The sequence below is a fragment of the Phalacrocorax carbo genome, chromosome 11 (assembly GCF_963921805.1).
Source record: "Phalacrocorax carbo chromosome 11, bPhaCar2.1, whole genome shotgun sequence".
NCBI lineage: Eukaryota > Metazoa > Chordata > Aves > Suliformes > Phalacrocoracidae > Phalacrocorax > Phalacrocorax carbo.
Window position 1 is genome coordinate 3,078,809 of NC_087523.1, and position 15,016 is coordinate 3,093,824.

Consider the following 15,016-nt stretch of genomic DNA (forward strand, 5'->3'; position numbering starts at 1 on the left):
AAACAAAGCGGAGGAATATTTTATGTTTCAATGACTATTTGCGATAGTTCCACCACATAGAAAGCTGAGAAGCCATGGCAATATATTTAAGGAAGTTTATCTCCGGATAATTGCACGAGGCATTAAAATAAGACTCGTTCAGGGGGTTGGGGCATTGTAGTATTAAAACACATCAACAAAAGGCAGTATCCAGCACACAACTCATCCAAACCGCAACGATCACTTTGAACTTCACGTCACATTGCAAAAAAGAGAATCATATAGCCTAATTCCTACCCGATTACTCCAACCTTTTTACCTCTGGAACCTTAATACGCGATGGCCAAGGAAGCAGTAGTAAGATACAGACTTATTCTAATGGCAAAAGAGCATCTTCCAAACTACCTTGGGAATGATGCAAGACGGTTGCAAAAGGTACTTCTTCGGTTCCATATTCCCGAGGCTGGAGCGCGCATTTAATGCCCGAGTACTTAATGTGCCTTGCAACGGCTTTTTTTTTTTTCATTCTCACCAGTGTCAACAGCAGCGTAACCCCCGAGCCTTCAAATAAACGTTTGCATTAGTTTGATCATATAAGTGTGCTACCCGGTAATTAAACCCAGTTTGTATTTTTAAAGTGATATTCCGCATAGAGCCAAACCGCGCTGTATTTGTATCCGCCGCCCCTCAGTTCTGGGAAATCCATAAATTCATTTGTCAAAGGCAAAAATACTCATGCAAAAATTCCTTCTAATTCTTTTGAAACGGTTTGTTCAAACTCTTGACATAGCGTTTTGCTCTAAACAAATTTCTAGACAACCCTGTGATTTTCCATCTCTGAAAATATACTGTTTCCCCTCCGTGAAACTAGAACAGAGGGTCTGAGAGAAAGGAAATTATTAAGCATTCTAGTGGGTTTTTTCCAACAAAAACTAAGATAGAGGTCAATGAATAAGTATGTGCAGGCTGGAACTTAAATCCTCTGGGGTGACTGTAGGCTAATTAATAATTAATGCCAGAGACATGGTGTTTGAAATGCAGATGTGATAACTGGAGGCCTGGCAAAGCTGTTCAGAGGAAGCAGATTTGGATGCTATAGGGAATAGGCACTCCCTTGCCGGCTGGCTCTGAAAGCAGACCTGGGTGCAAAGCAGGGCCTATGGTTTAGATTATATTCCCCTCAGCTGTTAATTACCTGAACCTACTTTGAAGTTTTTCTCTTTTTATCCTCTGCATGAAAAGAGATTGGTTCAGCCAAGGGACTTGAAAAAATGATCAAATACATGGAGCAGAGGAGGGGAATAGAACTTCAGATATAAAAAAAGATAAGGAAGAAAAACACTCAGGGAAACATACAGGAACGTATTAGGAAGCGCACGAGTGTGGCTCAACGTTTCGAGCGAGTTGTGCTGCTCTAAGTTATGTCAGCCATTAAGCAAACCCCCGCGCGTTTTATGAATAGATTTGTTAAGAGGAATCTCTCGCTATATGTATACAGTTTACATTAATTATTTGATGAAAGTACCATAGGTGATTTCCTATGCTATTTTTAATTCAATAAAGTCATTTAAACCTCCTTATGTTTGGGGCTATTTAATGAGGTGTGCGACATTAACAGAATCACCAATGAGCTGTTACTACGCGTATTAAGATTTTTGCAAAAAAAAAAAAATCGCTCCTTTCCGCGCAGGAGAGAGGCGGGGGCAGCTTGGGTTCCCCAGCGCCGCGGGGGGGGCAGGTGCCATCCCGCACCCCCGCTCCTTTCGCCTCCGTGGGGGCCCCGGGGGCGAACGCACCCTTACCCCAGCGAGTGGGGTGGCAGGGAGGGGGAGGAAGGGCCCGTGGGGATGGAGGCAGCCCTGGCCGGAGGAAGGCGGGGGGGGGGGTGGAGGGAAGGGGAGGGATGGAGGGAAGTGGGGGGGGGGTGCAGCCCGGGCCACGCCGGCGGTCGGGAGGCTTTTAGGGACGGCACAAGCCCCCCCCCCGAGCGCCGGGCCCGTCCCGCCGGGGCTCCCGGGATGGTGCGGGGCTGGTGGTGCGGGGCGGAGGGAGCTCCCCCGGGGGGGTGCGGGGCAGCCGGCCCCGCTTGCCCGGAGCCGCCCGGGTCCCCGCCGCGGGAGGGGCCGCCGAAATCGCCGGTTTCGCTGAGCAGTTGCAGCTCGTTCCCTTTTCAAAACGCCTCCAAAGCCTGGATTTTTTTTTTTTTTTGACGCTCTTCCCCGCTCGTTAGAGCCGGTCCCTTCAAAGGCTTCCCCGGCTAAACTTCCCCGCAACTTCCCTAAAACCCTTTGAAACGTGGGGAAAAGGTGGAGATGATTTTTTTTTTTTTTTTTTTTTTTTGCTTTTCCTTCTTTTTTTCCCGGAGCACAGTGGGGTGAAGCAATCCCTCACCACCTCAGGGCCGGCTGTGTTCAAAAATTAATCTGAAAATATCTTGTCCCCAAGGCTCAGGCGTCTCGCATTTAAGCCTCTCACCTTGGCATCTGGGCACGGCTTCTCCCCCCGCCGATGCGGAGAGCCTCTGCCTTCCACCTCGGCCGAAACCAACTATTTTAACCCAATTTCTCATTCCCAGCACCATCTTTCACCGTGACGTAAGGGAAGCGCGCAGCTGCCTGCCAGCCCAACGCACAGCTCTACACCTGCACCACGCTCTCGCCCCCTTTTTTGGGGGGGTAACTCGCGGTGTCGCCGGCTTGTCCGGCCGGGTGGCGTTTACCTACAGCTAAACAAAGCTTCGGGGTGAAGATAAGGATTCCATCCCGGGGCGGGAACCGCCTTGTTCTTCCCCAAAACGGGCGTGGGAAGCGCGTGGGTGGTGGCGTCACGGGCGTGGGGGGGCCCAGGGAGAGCCACGCCTGGGAGGGAGAGGGGCTTTTAATGAAATCCGAGCATTCAAACAGTTTTCTATTAAATCCTGCTAATTTTCTAGGTGAAGGCTGTGAAGTGAATGTGAGGAAGCATTAAAAGGGAATTGAATTTGCATTCCTTATGCTACAGGCACATGTTTACATGACCTTTAAAACAGAATTAAAGCTGTATCATCAGCAGCTGTAGGCAATTCACATTACTAAGGCAATCAAATCAGAAGGCTAAACTAACTATAAAACATAAATTAAACTGATAGAGAATCATCCTAATTCACTAGGTTTACTTGCAATTTACTTATCCGCTACTAGTAATTTCTAAACAGTTTGGAGAAGCAGCAAATAGGAAAGCCTTGGATGTGGCACTTCAAAACTGTGCTGTCCGAGGGGGGGGAGCCGGCTCTCCTGGGGGCTCTTCATCAGCCAGCCCAGGCATGGGGTGTCCCCGTCCCCCTCCCCCGGCTGCGAGTTCCCACAGGTCCACGAAGGGCCTGCGAAGGGCTACCTGCGACTCCTGCATCGCCAAACCCCCAACTTTAGGGGCTGGCTCGGAGCCCCCTCGCTCTCTGGGGGAGCCTCCCGCCCGCCGTTTATTTGCTAAAATATGAAATAACTCCACGTCCGACAGCGCTGGCGTTGCTCCGCTCCCTCCTCCCCCGCCACCCCAAGAGGGACAATTTCCAACGCCTGAAGCAGGATAAAAACCAAACATCGAGACGGCCGGTGATTTCTTCAGAAGTTTGCAGAGTGCCTTTCCCCGGCTCTGACCCAGCGCTCCCGGGCAAGGCAGGGACGGCACCCCCCGGCACACCGGGCCCCCCACCCCGCCCGCAGCCCCCTGCCCGCCCCCCCTCCGAGCACCCCGACTTTGATTTACTCCTAGGTATTTCTCGCAGGCGGCGCAGGCGAGGGGCTGCCTCTTTCCCCTTTGATGGCCACTCTCCCGTGTGAGTGTCCGTTTGCGTCCTGGGGACCCGAGCTGATTCATTGCCTGCCTTCCTCCCCCCCTCCCCACGCAGCCCCCGCCGGGCCCGGGACACCCCGCAGCGCCCCCGCCCAGGGAAGGCAGAGAGGAGAAGGTCCGGGGAAGGGGTGTTGTAGCTTCCAGAGGCTTGAACCAGGCTTCTCCTGCAGCCGCGGGGGGAGAGAGAAGGTGCCAGGAGGTGCCAGGGGAGAAGCGGCTTGCGGAGGCGGGGGTTAAGCCCCAGCAGGTTCTTTCTGCGGGGGCCGGGGTTATTGCGGGGGGGGGGGGGCGGGGGGCCACACCTCGAAGTGCAAGGAGGGGGATCCCCCGGCCCGGCATCACCTGCCCGCCCGAGGTGCGCCGGGACCCCCGGAGGCTCATCCCGGCTCGGTGGGAGGCGGGGGACGACAGGAGGCACCCCCAGCCTGCGGGGCAAGGGGGGCTCGGGCAAGCAAGGGGGGCAGCACAGCCCGGCCTGAAAGTTGGGGGTTTTTATAACAGCTTCGGTTGGCGCGACCTGAGTGAAGCGGGGAGGAAACTTTGCACCGAGCCGTAAGCGTTTCGCCTGCGAGAAAACGAAGAATTAGCAGCGCCGCCGAGGAATTTGTAAATGTAAATGTAGGAGAGACGAGGCGCTGCAAAGTGCGGGAGGCGTTGAGATCCCTTTGCGGGATCAGGACAGTCCCCGGAGGCTTTGCGGGCTGAATGGTAAAGCTGGGAAAATGTAGAGTTTAAAAGAAAAAAAAAAAAACCAAACCCAAACACAAATCAACAACAACAACAACAACAAAAATTGAAATTGTTCAGTAAGCGAGCAAACAACAACGCAGGTATTTGTCATCCAAGGAATAGAGCTATTTGTCTTCAATGTCTCATTAGTCAACAGAGGTTAAATAGCATGCCATTTAGTGCGGTTTCAAATCCAACCCACTTTCCTTTAAATACGCCTGAGCAGAAATCTCTCCGTTCGGGAATTGTATTTGAATTATTTCTAAGATACGGGCAGGGCGGCCTCTGGTTTGGAAGGGGATCTGGCTCCTGCCCCCGCCCACGGGGGCTGTGGTTGTCTGTCCGTCTGTAAAACCCATCGCCCCTGTTTGCTGGGGGGAGACAATTCAGGAGGAAAAATAAACAAACAAACACAAAAACAAAACAAAAAAAAACACCCCAAACAAACCAAACCAAAACAAAAACCATCAAAACCCCAGACAAACAAACCAACCCCCCAACGCCCCGACCAAAAACCCCCAGCCAAAGCAAAACGGGGGGATTTCGGTGCGGGGTGAAGCATTGCCGTCACGCCGCCCGCTTGGATGGCGGGCAGGGGGCAGCGCCCGCGCCGCAGGGCCGTGCCCCGCACAGCCGGGCACACCCCGCAGCTCCCGCCGTGACCCCGCACGCCGCCGCCGCCGCCCGGGGAAGGGGCCGGAGCCCCGCGCCCCGGCTGCCTCCCGCCATCCGCATTTCGCCATTAAACCCACAACAAAACCCGACGTTTCAATACGTGGATTTAATAAACGGCAAAACCGGCCCCACGGTAAAAACCTGCACTGTGGAGAGACTTCCCGGAATAGTCGGGTTTGCTTCCTCCCCCCCCCTCGGCTGCAAATCAACCAAATGTTCGAGACAATACCTGCTACAAACCAACCCGGCTCAAAAAAAAATAGCAGTGACCTGAACATGACGTGGTAGAGCACAAATGAACGACATGTTTCTTTTCCACCCCCCCCCCAGCAAGTACATTTTTCAAATATTAACAACGTGGAAATAAAATAATAATTATAATAATAACAGGCGATTCGAGCAGAGGAGCGAGGAGTCACCCAAGCCGCTTTGGAAACCGCAGGAGCGAGAATACAAATGCTATTTACCTTGCGATTTTTCTCTGCCCGGGACTGGCTTTATTGTCCCTCCCTAGCCTTTCTCCGGGCGCAGGACCAGCCCAGCCGCAGCAACGCTCCCTCTGAGCCGGGCTTATTACTAAGGGGGCTGGTGCTGGGAGAGATTTGGGGGGGCTGCATTCATTCTTACATTAGGACTATTTTAATTTGCAATCTGTCAGTCCATCTCCTGGTTATGGCTCTGAGATGGCAGTGTGTGGCTGTGGCTCTCCCTCCTCTCTCCCTGCACAGCATTTACTCACGTTCAAGAGCAGCCAACAGAGACCCCCCCCCAAAAAAAAAAAAAAACCAACAAAAAACCACACAAAAAAAACCCTGATTGAGCTTGTGTCGGTATTGGCTAATTTCTGCTAATACTCTGCAAATTCCTCTTTTCCTCCTAACCTTCCCCCATGCAGGTTAGGGTTTCACAAGGCACCTCCGGAGATCCAGGAGCTGGTTTCCCAGCCCTGCTGGCTGAGCTGATGGGTGCCTGGGCTTCCACGTTAGCACCGGCGCCTCGATGTGCACAATGAAATTTTTTTAAAAAAATAAAATAAAAAACCCCAAACCCAAAAAACCTTAACTCCTGGCTTCAGAAACGGTTACATTGCCCTTTCCCAACCCCCACCCCCGTTATGATTGACTCTGGTTTTAAATTTGCACTTGTTCCCACCAAGCGCAATCTAACTCGTCCTGTCTCTAAAGTGAACTTGTGTTGAAGGTGAAGTTTTCAATATAGAGGTCATGACACCGAGCCGCAGCTTACCGCTCCGAGCTTCATGCTGTATTAAACACAATCAAAACGAACCTCTTTTAGACCTTTTCCCCCCACCCACCCACCCCACTCTCCCGCAGATGAAGAACGAGAAGGAAAAAAAAAAAAAAAAAAAAAAAAAAAAAGAGAGAGAAAATTTCTAAAATATAATAAAATCAGCCCTGCCGCGGTAATAAACCCGTTCCTCCCGCTTCTGGGCTCGCTCCTCCGAGGAGCCGACGTTTAGAGACGCCTAAAGAGGCGCCTATAGAACGGCTTAGAAACACAGCCACGCACAGACGCACCCCGCGTTTTAGTTCTAGCTCTTAAAGGGGACCCTGGGGGTTTGGTGCCGGGGAGAACCAGCCCTCCAGCCCTGCCCCGCCGGCTCCACTCGCGGGTCCCGCTCCCCACGAAGGGGAAACGCCGGAGCCGCGCACCCGGGTGACCCCCCACCCCCCCCGGATCCCTCCCGTGCCTCCGCCGGCCGAGGGGGACTCGACACAATTACAGCTCCTCCACTTCAAAGCGGTTTTTTTTTTTCTCTCTATAGCGACTTCTAGCTGCCCCAAGACGGTAGGCTGCTTTCGGCTATTGTGCCATCTTTCTCATGCCAAAGATTTAGCGGGAGGGGGGGGAAAAAAGGAAGAAAAAAAAAAAAATCGGTGTTAAAGCGAGTTATTTGTTGGGGAAACGGGGGTCCCTGGGGTGCAGAGGCACCCAGAGGGCTGGGGCGCACCGTCCGAACCCAGAAACTTTTTTTGTTGTTGTTGTTCAAAAAAAATAAAAACTTTAATGGGTTTCAGTGTATGAAAAATAAGTTACAAATTCTTGCAACAGTAGCTTTGCATGTACTTATTTTTCTCCCATGTCCAGACGGGGTCGTCTATTGAATAAGGCTCTTTTATTCTGCATGGGGCAGGGGATTTGTGGCCATGGTCCCCCTTTTATTCCTCTCTCTATGGAAACCCAGATCATGGGGAGAAATATGCGAGGCTGAATAAAGAAAAGCAGCAGAAAGGACCGCTTGAGAGCGGCATCTGTTACACTTGGGAAGTTAGACTGACAGGAAAGAGCTAAAGAAACCCTCTCCAGCAGATTAGTTAGAACAGCAAGAAGATTTAACTATATGCAGATAAAAACACTTTAAAATCCACCATGCTCTCCTATAGGCGAGGTGCGAGCCGCCTCCTCAGGAGCGGAGCGCCGCGGAGTGCCGGCCTCTGCCTTAGATACATTTGCAACAAATATTAAAATGGGACGTTCGGGGTTTTATTTCCCTGCTCGAGACTCTGCCTTAATTAAACGGCGGAGCTGAACAGCTATTTTCACGGGCAATGGGATTTGAAAAATTGTTTCGCAAGTTAAAGTGCAAATTAATTTTAAATAATTTAGTTCCGTTTTCATACAGTGCGGGGTTTTTTTTATTTTTTAAATTTTTTTTTTTACCTTCCGCGGGTGATATTTGTTTCGCGAAGCTTGCAAAGGCGGAGGGGGGGGCGGGGGGGGGAGCATCATGGGGGTGGAAAAAAAGGGGAAGAAAGGGAAAAAAAAAAAAAAAAAGAGGGCTGCTGATCTACCTCCTTCCCTGCCCTCCCCGCCTTCCCCCGCGCCGCCGGCGGGCTCGGCCCCGCTCCGGACCCCGCCGGTGGAACCGCAGCTCTCACGGAGACATTTTGCCTGCGCTGACCTCCCTCTGCCCCCCCGCTCCCCGCCGCCGCACACGCACCGCTCCCCCTCCACCCCCAAACTTGATTTTTAAAATTTCTTTCCCCAAGTTATCTCCCCCCCCCCCCATCACCCCCGGGGTGGCGGGGAGGGGGGGGCTGCGGGAGGCGCGGAGCGGGCGCGGGTGCGCAGGGCAGCGGCCGCCCGCCCCGGGGACGCGCCCGGAGACCCGCAACCTCTCCCGATATATCGCGATTTGCCTCCAGCAACGCACCCCCCCCCCCCCGCTCGGCTGCTGAACGGGCAGCCCTGCCTTCGCCCCGTCTCGCAGGCTGCGCCCTGCCCGAGCCCCGGCCCGAAATTATTGCGATAATTGTTATTATTATTATTATTATAATGAGGAAAGCGACGCTGCCACCCGGCTATAAAGGAATCAGAGGAGCGCTCACCTTATTTATATCTATTTTCTCATTTTCTTGAATTTTCTTCAGATCTGTCTTCTCAGAGAAACTAATGCCTTAATGACTTTCTGGTAGCTGCAAGCCTTCTTTTATTTCTGCTAAATATATGAAAATGTATGCAAATTTAAATCAAGCTTAACCTAGGAGCTCTTGCAATATATTTAATGGAATTTCAAACCAATAAGGGAACTCTGATGCAGTCTTCTGTAAGTGCAAATATAATTACGCAGCTAGGTTACCTCCAAAATTATGCAGGGAAAGGTCATTTTTTTAACTCGGGAGCGGTTCGGAGGTACCGGGGCTCTGGCTCTCCCCGCCGGAGCCCCGCGGCCGCCCCGGCGGGGCACGGCGGGTGCGGGGCGGGTGCGGGGCTCTGGCTGTCCCCGCCGGGCCCCGGGCAGCCCCGGGGGGGGGGGGGGCACGGCGCTCCTCCCCCCGACCCCCCCCCGGTGGGGCCTGAGGGCCGCACGCGCCTTTTCCCCCTTGATTTTCCCTTTTCCCCCGCTTTTTCTTTTTGTGATCCCCCCCTCCCCCCGCACACCGCACGCCAGGCGCGCACCGGCGGCGCCCGTGTGCTTCGGGCTGCAAACTTTGAGGAGGCACCACCGAGATTTACCGACGGGGAGGACGGACAGCGCCTTTTGGGGCGTTTTTAAATTATTATTTTGGGGGGTTTGGTGGGGTTTTGTTTGGGTTTTTTGTTTTGCTCCTCAGCTCGCACCGCGGGACACGCGCGGCTCGGGGCAGCGGAGCAGCGGCAGCCGCCGAGGCAGAGGAGAGGAGCGGCGGAGCCCTCCCGGACCTGAGCGGACCGGCGGGGTCTCGGGGGCGCGGCGGGGGCCGGGCTGCCCTGCCCTGCCCTGCTCCACACCGCACCGCACCGCACCGCACCGGGGTGGTCCCGCCCGGGCGCCGCCGTTTAACCTCTGCCGCGCTCTCCCCCGGCGCTAATCGCTCCCCATTTAAGCCGTGCCCCGCGTGTGTTCCCCCCCTCCCCTCCCCGCCCCGCTCCGCTCCGCTCCGCTCCCCTCCCCGCCCGGCGCCGTGCGCGGCGCGGAAGGAGTTAAGCGGCGGGGCCGCCTCGCGCCCGGCCCCCGGTGCCGGCGGAGTGATTCACTTCCTGCCTCGGTCCCGCGCGGCGCGCCCGGCACCCTCGCCCCGCCCCACCTCCGCCGCGGCCGGCCTCCTCGTCCCTCCCATTGGCCCGCCCGGCGCGGCCCCGCCGGCGGCGCGGCCCCATTGGGCGGCGCGGCTGCCAGTCGGCGGTGGGCCGCTGCCCGGTCCGCCGTGCCGGTGGATGTCAAAGGCTGAAGCGGCGGCGCCGCCACAGTATAACTCGTGGGGGCTGCGCGGCGGCCATGGCCACAGCCGCCTCCAACCCCTACAGCCTCCTCGGCTCCGGCTCGCTCGCCCATGCGGACGGCGCGGGCATGCAGCAGGGGAGCCCCTTCCGCAACCCGCAGAAGCTGCTGCAGAGCGAGTACCTGCAGGGCGTCCCCGGCAATGGGCACCCGCTGGGGCACCACTGGGTGACCAGCCTCAGCGACGGCGGGCCCTGGCCCTCGGCGCTGGCCGGCGGCCCGCTGGAGCAGCCCGACGTCAAACCGGGCCGGGAGGACCTGCAGCTGGGCGCCATCATCCACCACCGCTCGCCCCACGTCTCCCACCACTCGCCCCACGCCAACCACCCCAGCGCTTGGGGCGCCAGCCCGGCCCACAGCGCCTCGCTGGCCGCCCCCCCCGCCGCCGCCACCGGGCAACCCCTCAACGTGTACTCGCAGGCCGGTTTCGCGGTGGGCGGGATGCTGGAGCACGGCGGGATGACCCCGCCGCCCGCCGCCGCCGCCGCCGCGCAGGGCTTGCACCCGGGGCTGCGGGGCGAGGGCGGCGGGGAGCACGGCGAGCTGGGCGGGCACCACTGCCAGGACCACTCGGATGAGGAGACGCCGACCTCGGACGAGCTGGAGCAGTTCGCCAAGCAGTTCAAACAGCGGCGCATCAAGCTGGGCTTCACCCAGGCCGACGTGGGCTTGGCCCTGGGGACCCTCTACGGCAACGTCTTCTCGCAGACCACCATCTGCCGCTTCGAGGCCCTGCAGCTCAGCTTCAAGAACATGTGCAAGCTGAAGCCGCTGCTGAACAAGTGGCTGGAGGAGGCCGACTCCTCCACCGGCAGCCCCACCAGCATCGATAAGATCGCGGCGCAGGGGAGGAAGAGGAAGAAGCGGACCTCCATCGAGGTGAGTGTCAAGGGCGTGCTGGAAACGCACTTTCTCAAGTGCCCCAAGCCGGCCGCCCAGGAGATCTCCTCGCTGGCAGACAGCCTGCAGCTGGAGAAGGAGGTGGTGCGGGTCTGGTTCTGCAACCGGCGGCAGAAGGAGAAGCGCATGACCCCGCCGGGGGAGCAGCCGCAGCACGACGTGTTCTCCCACGGCGTGAAAACGGACACGGCCTGCCACGACCTCTGACCGGGGCTGCCCGGGCAGGCAGGACTGCGCGGATATAGCCTTTTGGTTTTTTTCCTTTTTTTTTTCTTTTTTTTTCTTTTTTTTTTTTTTTTTTTTTCCGCCGGGGGCTTTAACTTATGGTTTCCGAGAGGCGGGAGACGTGGAGCGGGGGCTCCCCGCTCGCCGCCTGGGCAATATATATATATATATATATTTGGTTCTGTTTTTTTTTTTCTTCCTCTCTCTGACCTTTCCGCTGATCGGTACACGGTGTGTTTACTCGCAGACAAGGTTTGTTTTGGTTTTTTTTCGGTCTCCGCTAGGACGAAGGAAAAAAAATTAAAAAAAAAAAAAAGAGAAAAAAAAGAAATAAAAAAAAGAAAACCCACGGGAAAAAAAAAAAAGAAAAAAAAATAAGGAAAAAAAAAACCCGACAGAAAAGGAAAGACAGATGTGTGCCTATGAATAACCTTCCAGCGCCTTGGTTATATCAGCTGTATTTCAGGTGAATCTGTTTTACAATAGACTAGTTTTGCATTTTTAAAGACTTATATAGCGTTTTTAAATGTCTGAGGTGTTTTACTACAAACTGTACACAATATTTGTGACCTAATTTGTATCGAATTGAGCAGTCCAAACGGTTCTCCCTTCCCCTCGCACCGGCAATGTCACCCGCCGGGGACGGGGCAGGGTGGCCGTGGCCCTTCCTCCGCCCCCCACCCCCCCCGAAGAAACGGGGTTCCCTCCGCGCCCGCGGAGCCCCGCGGAGCCCCGCGCACCGTCGTGAGGAACAGGCTTATTTGTTGCAGCTGGTTTGTTTGTTGTTTTGTTCCGCCCCCCCCCCCCGCCTTTTCAACAACTTCCCAACACGGTAAAACGGTCGGGGTACAATCCTGACACCCCTCCCCTTCTTCCAAAGGAGAAAAAAAAATAGAAATAATGATTTCTAAGAGATTTATCCCAAATTAAGCATCACAACCAAACCCGTGGCATTGGCCAGTCCTTTTCTTTCCGAAGATGAGTTGGGCTTTTTGAGCAGCGCCAGACTGAGAGGTCTGTAGTAAAACACCTTGATACTTCTGCGCTTTGGCTTCGGAAATCGGTTTCTCTGTATTTTTGTTTCGGGGGTGAAGAGGAAAGGGGTGGCTCATGAATTGGGGGGGGGGGGGGGGGAAGAGCGACAGAAAACGCCCGCATTTGGTTCACGCTGAGCTTATTTCCGCGCCACAGGGAGATGCTGGATTTGTTGAAAAGCTTTTATTTAAAAAAACAAACAAACAAAAAAACCCCAACAAAACCAAAACGAATAAGGAGAAAAACAAAGGAAAAGTCGCTAAAACCGTAACCATTTTTCGGCACGGGGAAGTGCTGAGCGTGAGCCGCCCCCTCTCCTCCTGGTACCCAAGGACGGGGGGGTGCAACGCCCACGCACCCACGCGCGAAGGGGGGAGTGCTGTGCGGGGGTGCGGGTGCGCGGCCAAGCGCACTCGCTGCACCCGCACCCACCCCGCGGCCGGGCTGGCTCGGGGCCGCCGGGCCGGGCTCCCCCCGCACCCGGGGCTCCTCCCGCACCCAGGGACCCCCCCCCGGGCCGGGCCGGGCCCGGTGCGGCCCCGCACCGCGGCTCCCCCCCGCACCGCGGCTCCCCCCGCACCGCCCCTCTCCCTCCCCGGCGTTCAAGATTTTTTTTTTTTTTCCTTTCGACATTTCTATTTTTCAAGTATTTTGCAGTAAGCGCTTAAAAAAAAAAAGGAAAAAAAGAAAAAAATAATAAACTCGACACTGAGGACCTGCCTATTTCTGCCAACTTTATAACTGTACAGTTTTGTATATTAAACGTTTTTTGGAAGTTATTAATTTAAAGAAAGATCATTTAGTTTATTCATTTAGTAACTGATGTATAATAAACGCTATTTTCATTAAAGGTTGCTTTTTTCAACTATTTTATCCAAAATTGCCTATTGCAGTTGCCAACAATTATTTATTTTCAATAAATTCCGCATTATGTTTAAAAAAAAAAAAAGGGAAAAAAAAACGTTTCAGAAAGAAAAAAAAAAAGCCTAAATGGGTGTCAGAAAAAAAAAATACTAAAGAAACACGCGAGTCGCTGTAACGTTTGGTTGTCGACCGGGTTTAGTCAAGGGGTTTATATTGACGCAATATTTTATTGTTGTAAAAGGTAAAAAAAAAAAAAAAAGAAAATTAAAAAAGGTTTAAATAAACATTTTTACAAAAAGAAAAAAAAAGAAAAAAAAAAAGGAAAGATTAACAATTCCCTCGCGTGGTTTGTGTTCTGGCCGAGGCGGGGGTGCGGGCAGCGGGGGGGGGGTCGGCGGGGACCCCCCGGCCTTGCCCCCCCACCCCCGGGGTCCCCCCGCGAGCAGGGCCGGGGCCCTCTGGGGCAAGAGGGGGGGCCCCAGCCCTGCGCCCGGCTGTCACCTGCCGCGGAAAGTGCGGTTTTGGGGTGAAAAAAGGGGGTTTGGGGGCGGGGGGGACGGGCAGCGCTGCGTCTATATGCGGTGTATGTAAATATTTGTGTGCGTGTCTATGGAGCGTATAGCACTGAATGGGGCAGGGGGGCGCTGGCCTCGCCCCCCCCCCGCCCCCCGCAGCCGATGGGGACCCGGCTGGGGTGTCCATCCATCTGTCCATCCGTCCCCCCCCAGCCGCAGAGATTGGGGCACCAAGGAAGTTTCTTTTGTTCCGTCCTTCCCCCCCCACCCGGGAGCGGAGGGGGCGGCGGGGGGCTCCTGTGCCCCAACATCCCCCCCCCGGGCGGGAAGTGGCGTGTTCGGGAGGAACAATAACAGTTAATCATATCTAATGGGGTGAAACGGGGAAGCTCCGTCCCCGCACCCCGGCCGGGGTGGGGTACCGGGGGGGCAGAGGTAGGGGAGCCGCAAACTTGACCGCATCACCAGCCAAACGGCCCTTTTGTTATTGTTGTTGTTTTCTTTCCCCTTTCCTGAAGCTGAACCTTGGAGAAAACAATAACTAGCCCTTCTGCGCATAGTTCAGGGGTGGGGAAAATAAAATTACCTTCAGGAGTCCTGAGAAGTGACCCGAGCGAGGAGCGAGCGCTCTGTAATAACCCGGCACGGGCGGACACGCACCTTCCCGCACCGGTTACGACAAACCCACGGCGCTGTACCTGTTAGCAAGAGGGCTCTGGGACGTAAACAGTGGGTGACGCTTTGTTTCTTAACCGTAAATCTGATTTATTTTTTTTGTAAACCTTTGCGAGCTGCAGCACAGCGCGGGCACCGGGGTGTCGGGGTGAGCGGCCTGCGCTCGCCCCCGCGCTGGGGCAGCAAAGCCTCCGCAGCGGGACGACAGCCTGCAAGTTGTTTCGGAAAGGATTACAACGGGAGAAGGAAATATAACCCCCCAAAATCACATTTCTCGGTCAGCTGCACCAAGTAGCGCGGGTACAAACCAGGAGTAAATGGCCGCGGTTTGTAAACGGCCCCAGCTAAAGGCACAGAGGAAAAGCTTCACGTTAAAAAACATCCCCGACGTGGCCACGCTGGCTCTCAACGTTCAGGGTGCCGAGAGGTAACGCTCTTACGGCCAGCAGCGGTTTGGAGGAAGGACAGAAGGCGTTTCACTGAAATTAGCCTGTTTCAGAGCCCTTTGGCCGTTCTGTAAATACAACCACAGCGAGGGCTGGGTTATGTGTTATTTTGAAACAAATTATGTTAAGAGGCAAAAAAGATGCAATGAAAAAATGAAATCTGGTAAGTTCATAAACAGAAGTACTTCAAACACCATGTGAAAGCTGGAAAAAATAGGGAAGGAGAATTTCATTTAAAGAAAAGAAAATCTCTGCTCGTTATTGCCCATATATTTCAGTATTCCTGTGAGCGAAAGGAAACTCTTTTGTGCCACCTAATGTTAAGTACAGATCACTGTTGTCGTCCTTGCTGCCCGTCGCCCGCCGCGTCGCGGGGAGGCCGCGGGGTGCTGAGCGCACCCAGGCGGAGCGGGGCGGCT

The 15,016-nt window shown here is 54.8% G+C and overlaps 1 protein-coding gene and 1 long non-coding RNA gene across 5 annotated transcripts in view; one reads left to right on the forward strand and one right to left on the reverse strand.

Annotated features, from left to right (window-relative positions):
• LOC135315333 (uncharacterized) overlaps window positions 1-8,872 on the reverse strand; it is an 88,909-nt gene extending 80,037 nt beyond the window's left edge. For all 4 annotated transcript variants that reach the window (XR_010374774.1, XR_010374773.1, XR_010374771.1 and 1 more), the window contains exon 1: window positions 8,565-8,872. This is a non-coding gene — a long non-coding RNA (uncharacterized LOC135315333). The remainder of the gene's footprint in view (window positions 1-8,564) is intronic.
• Window positions 8,873-9,876: 1,004 nt separating this feature from the next.
• POU3F4 (POU class 3 homeobox 4) lies at window positions 9,877-13,286 on the forward strand. The gene has a single exon (XM_064462847.1). The coding sequence runs from the start codon at window positions 9,935-9,937 to the stop codon at window positions 11,042-11,044; it is 1,110 nt and encodes a 369-aa protein (XP_064318917.1). The 5' UTR covers window positions 9,877-9,934; the 3' UTR covers window positions 11,045-13,286.
• Window positions 13,287-15,016: the final 1,730 nt, after the last annotated feature.

Coding starts and splice junctions, on each gene's coding strand:
- POU3F4 (XM_064462847.1), top strand. CDS start 9,935: ATGGCCACAGCCGCCTCCAACCCCTACAGCCTCCTCGGCTCCGGCTCG.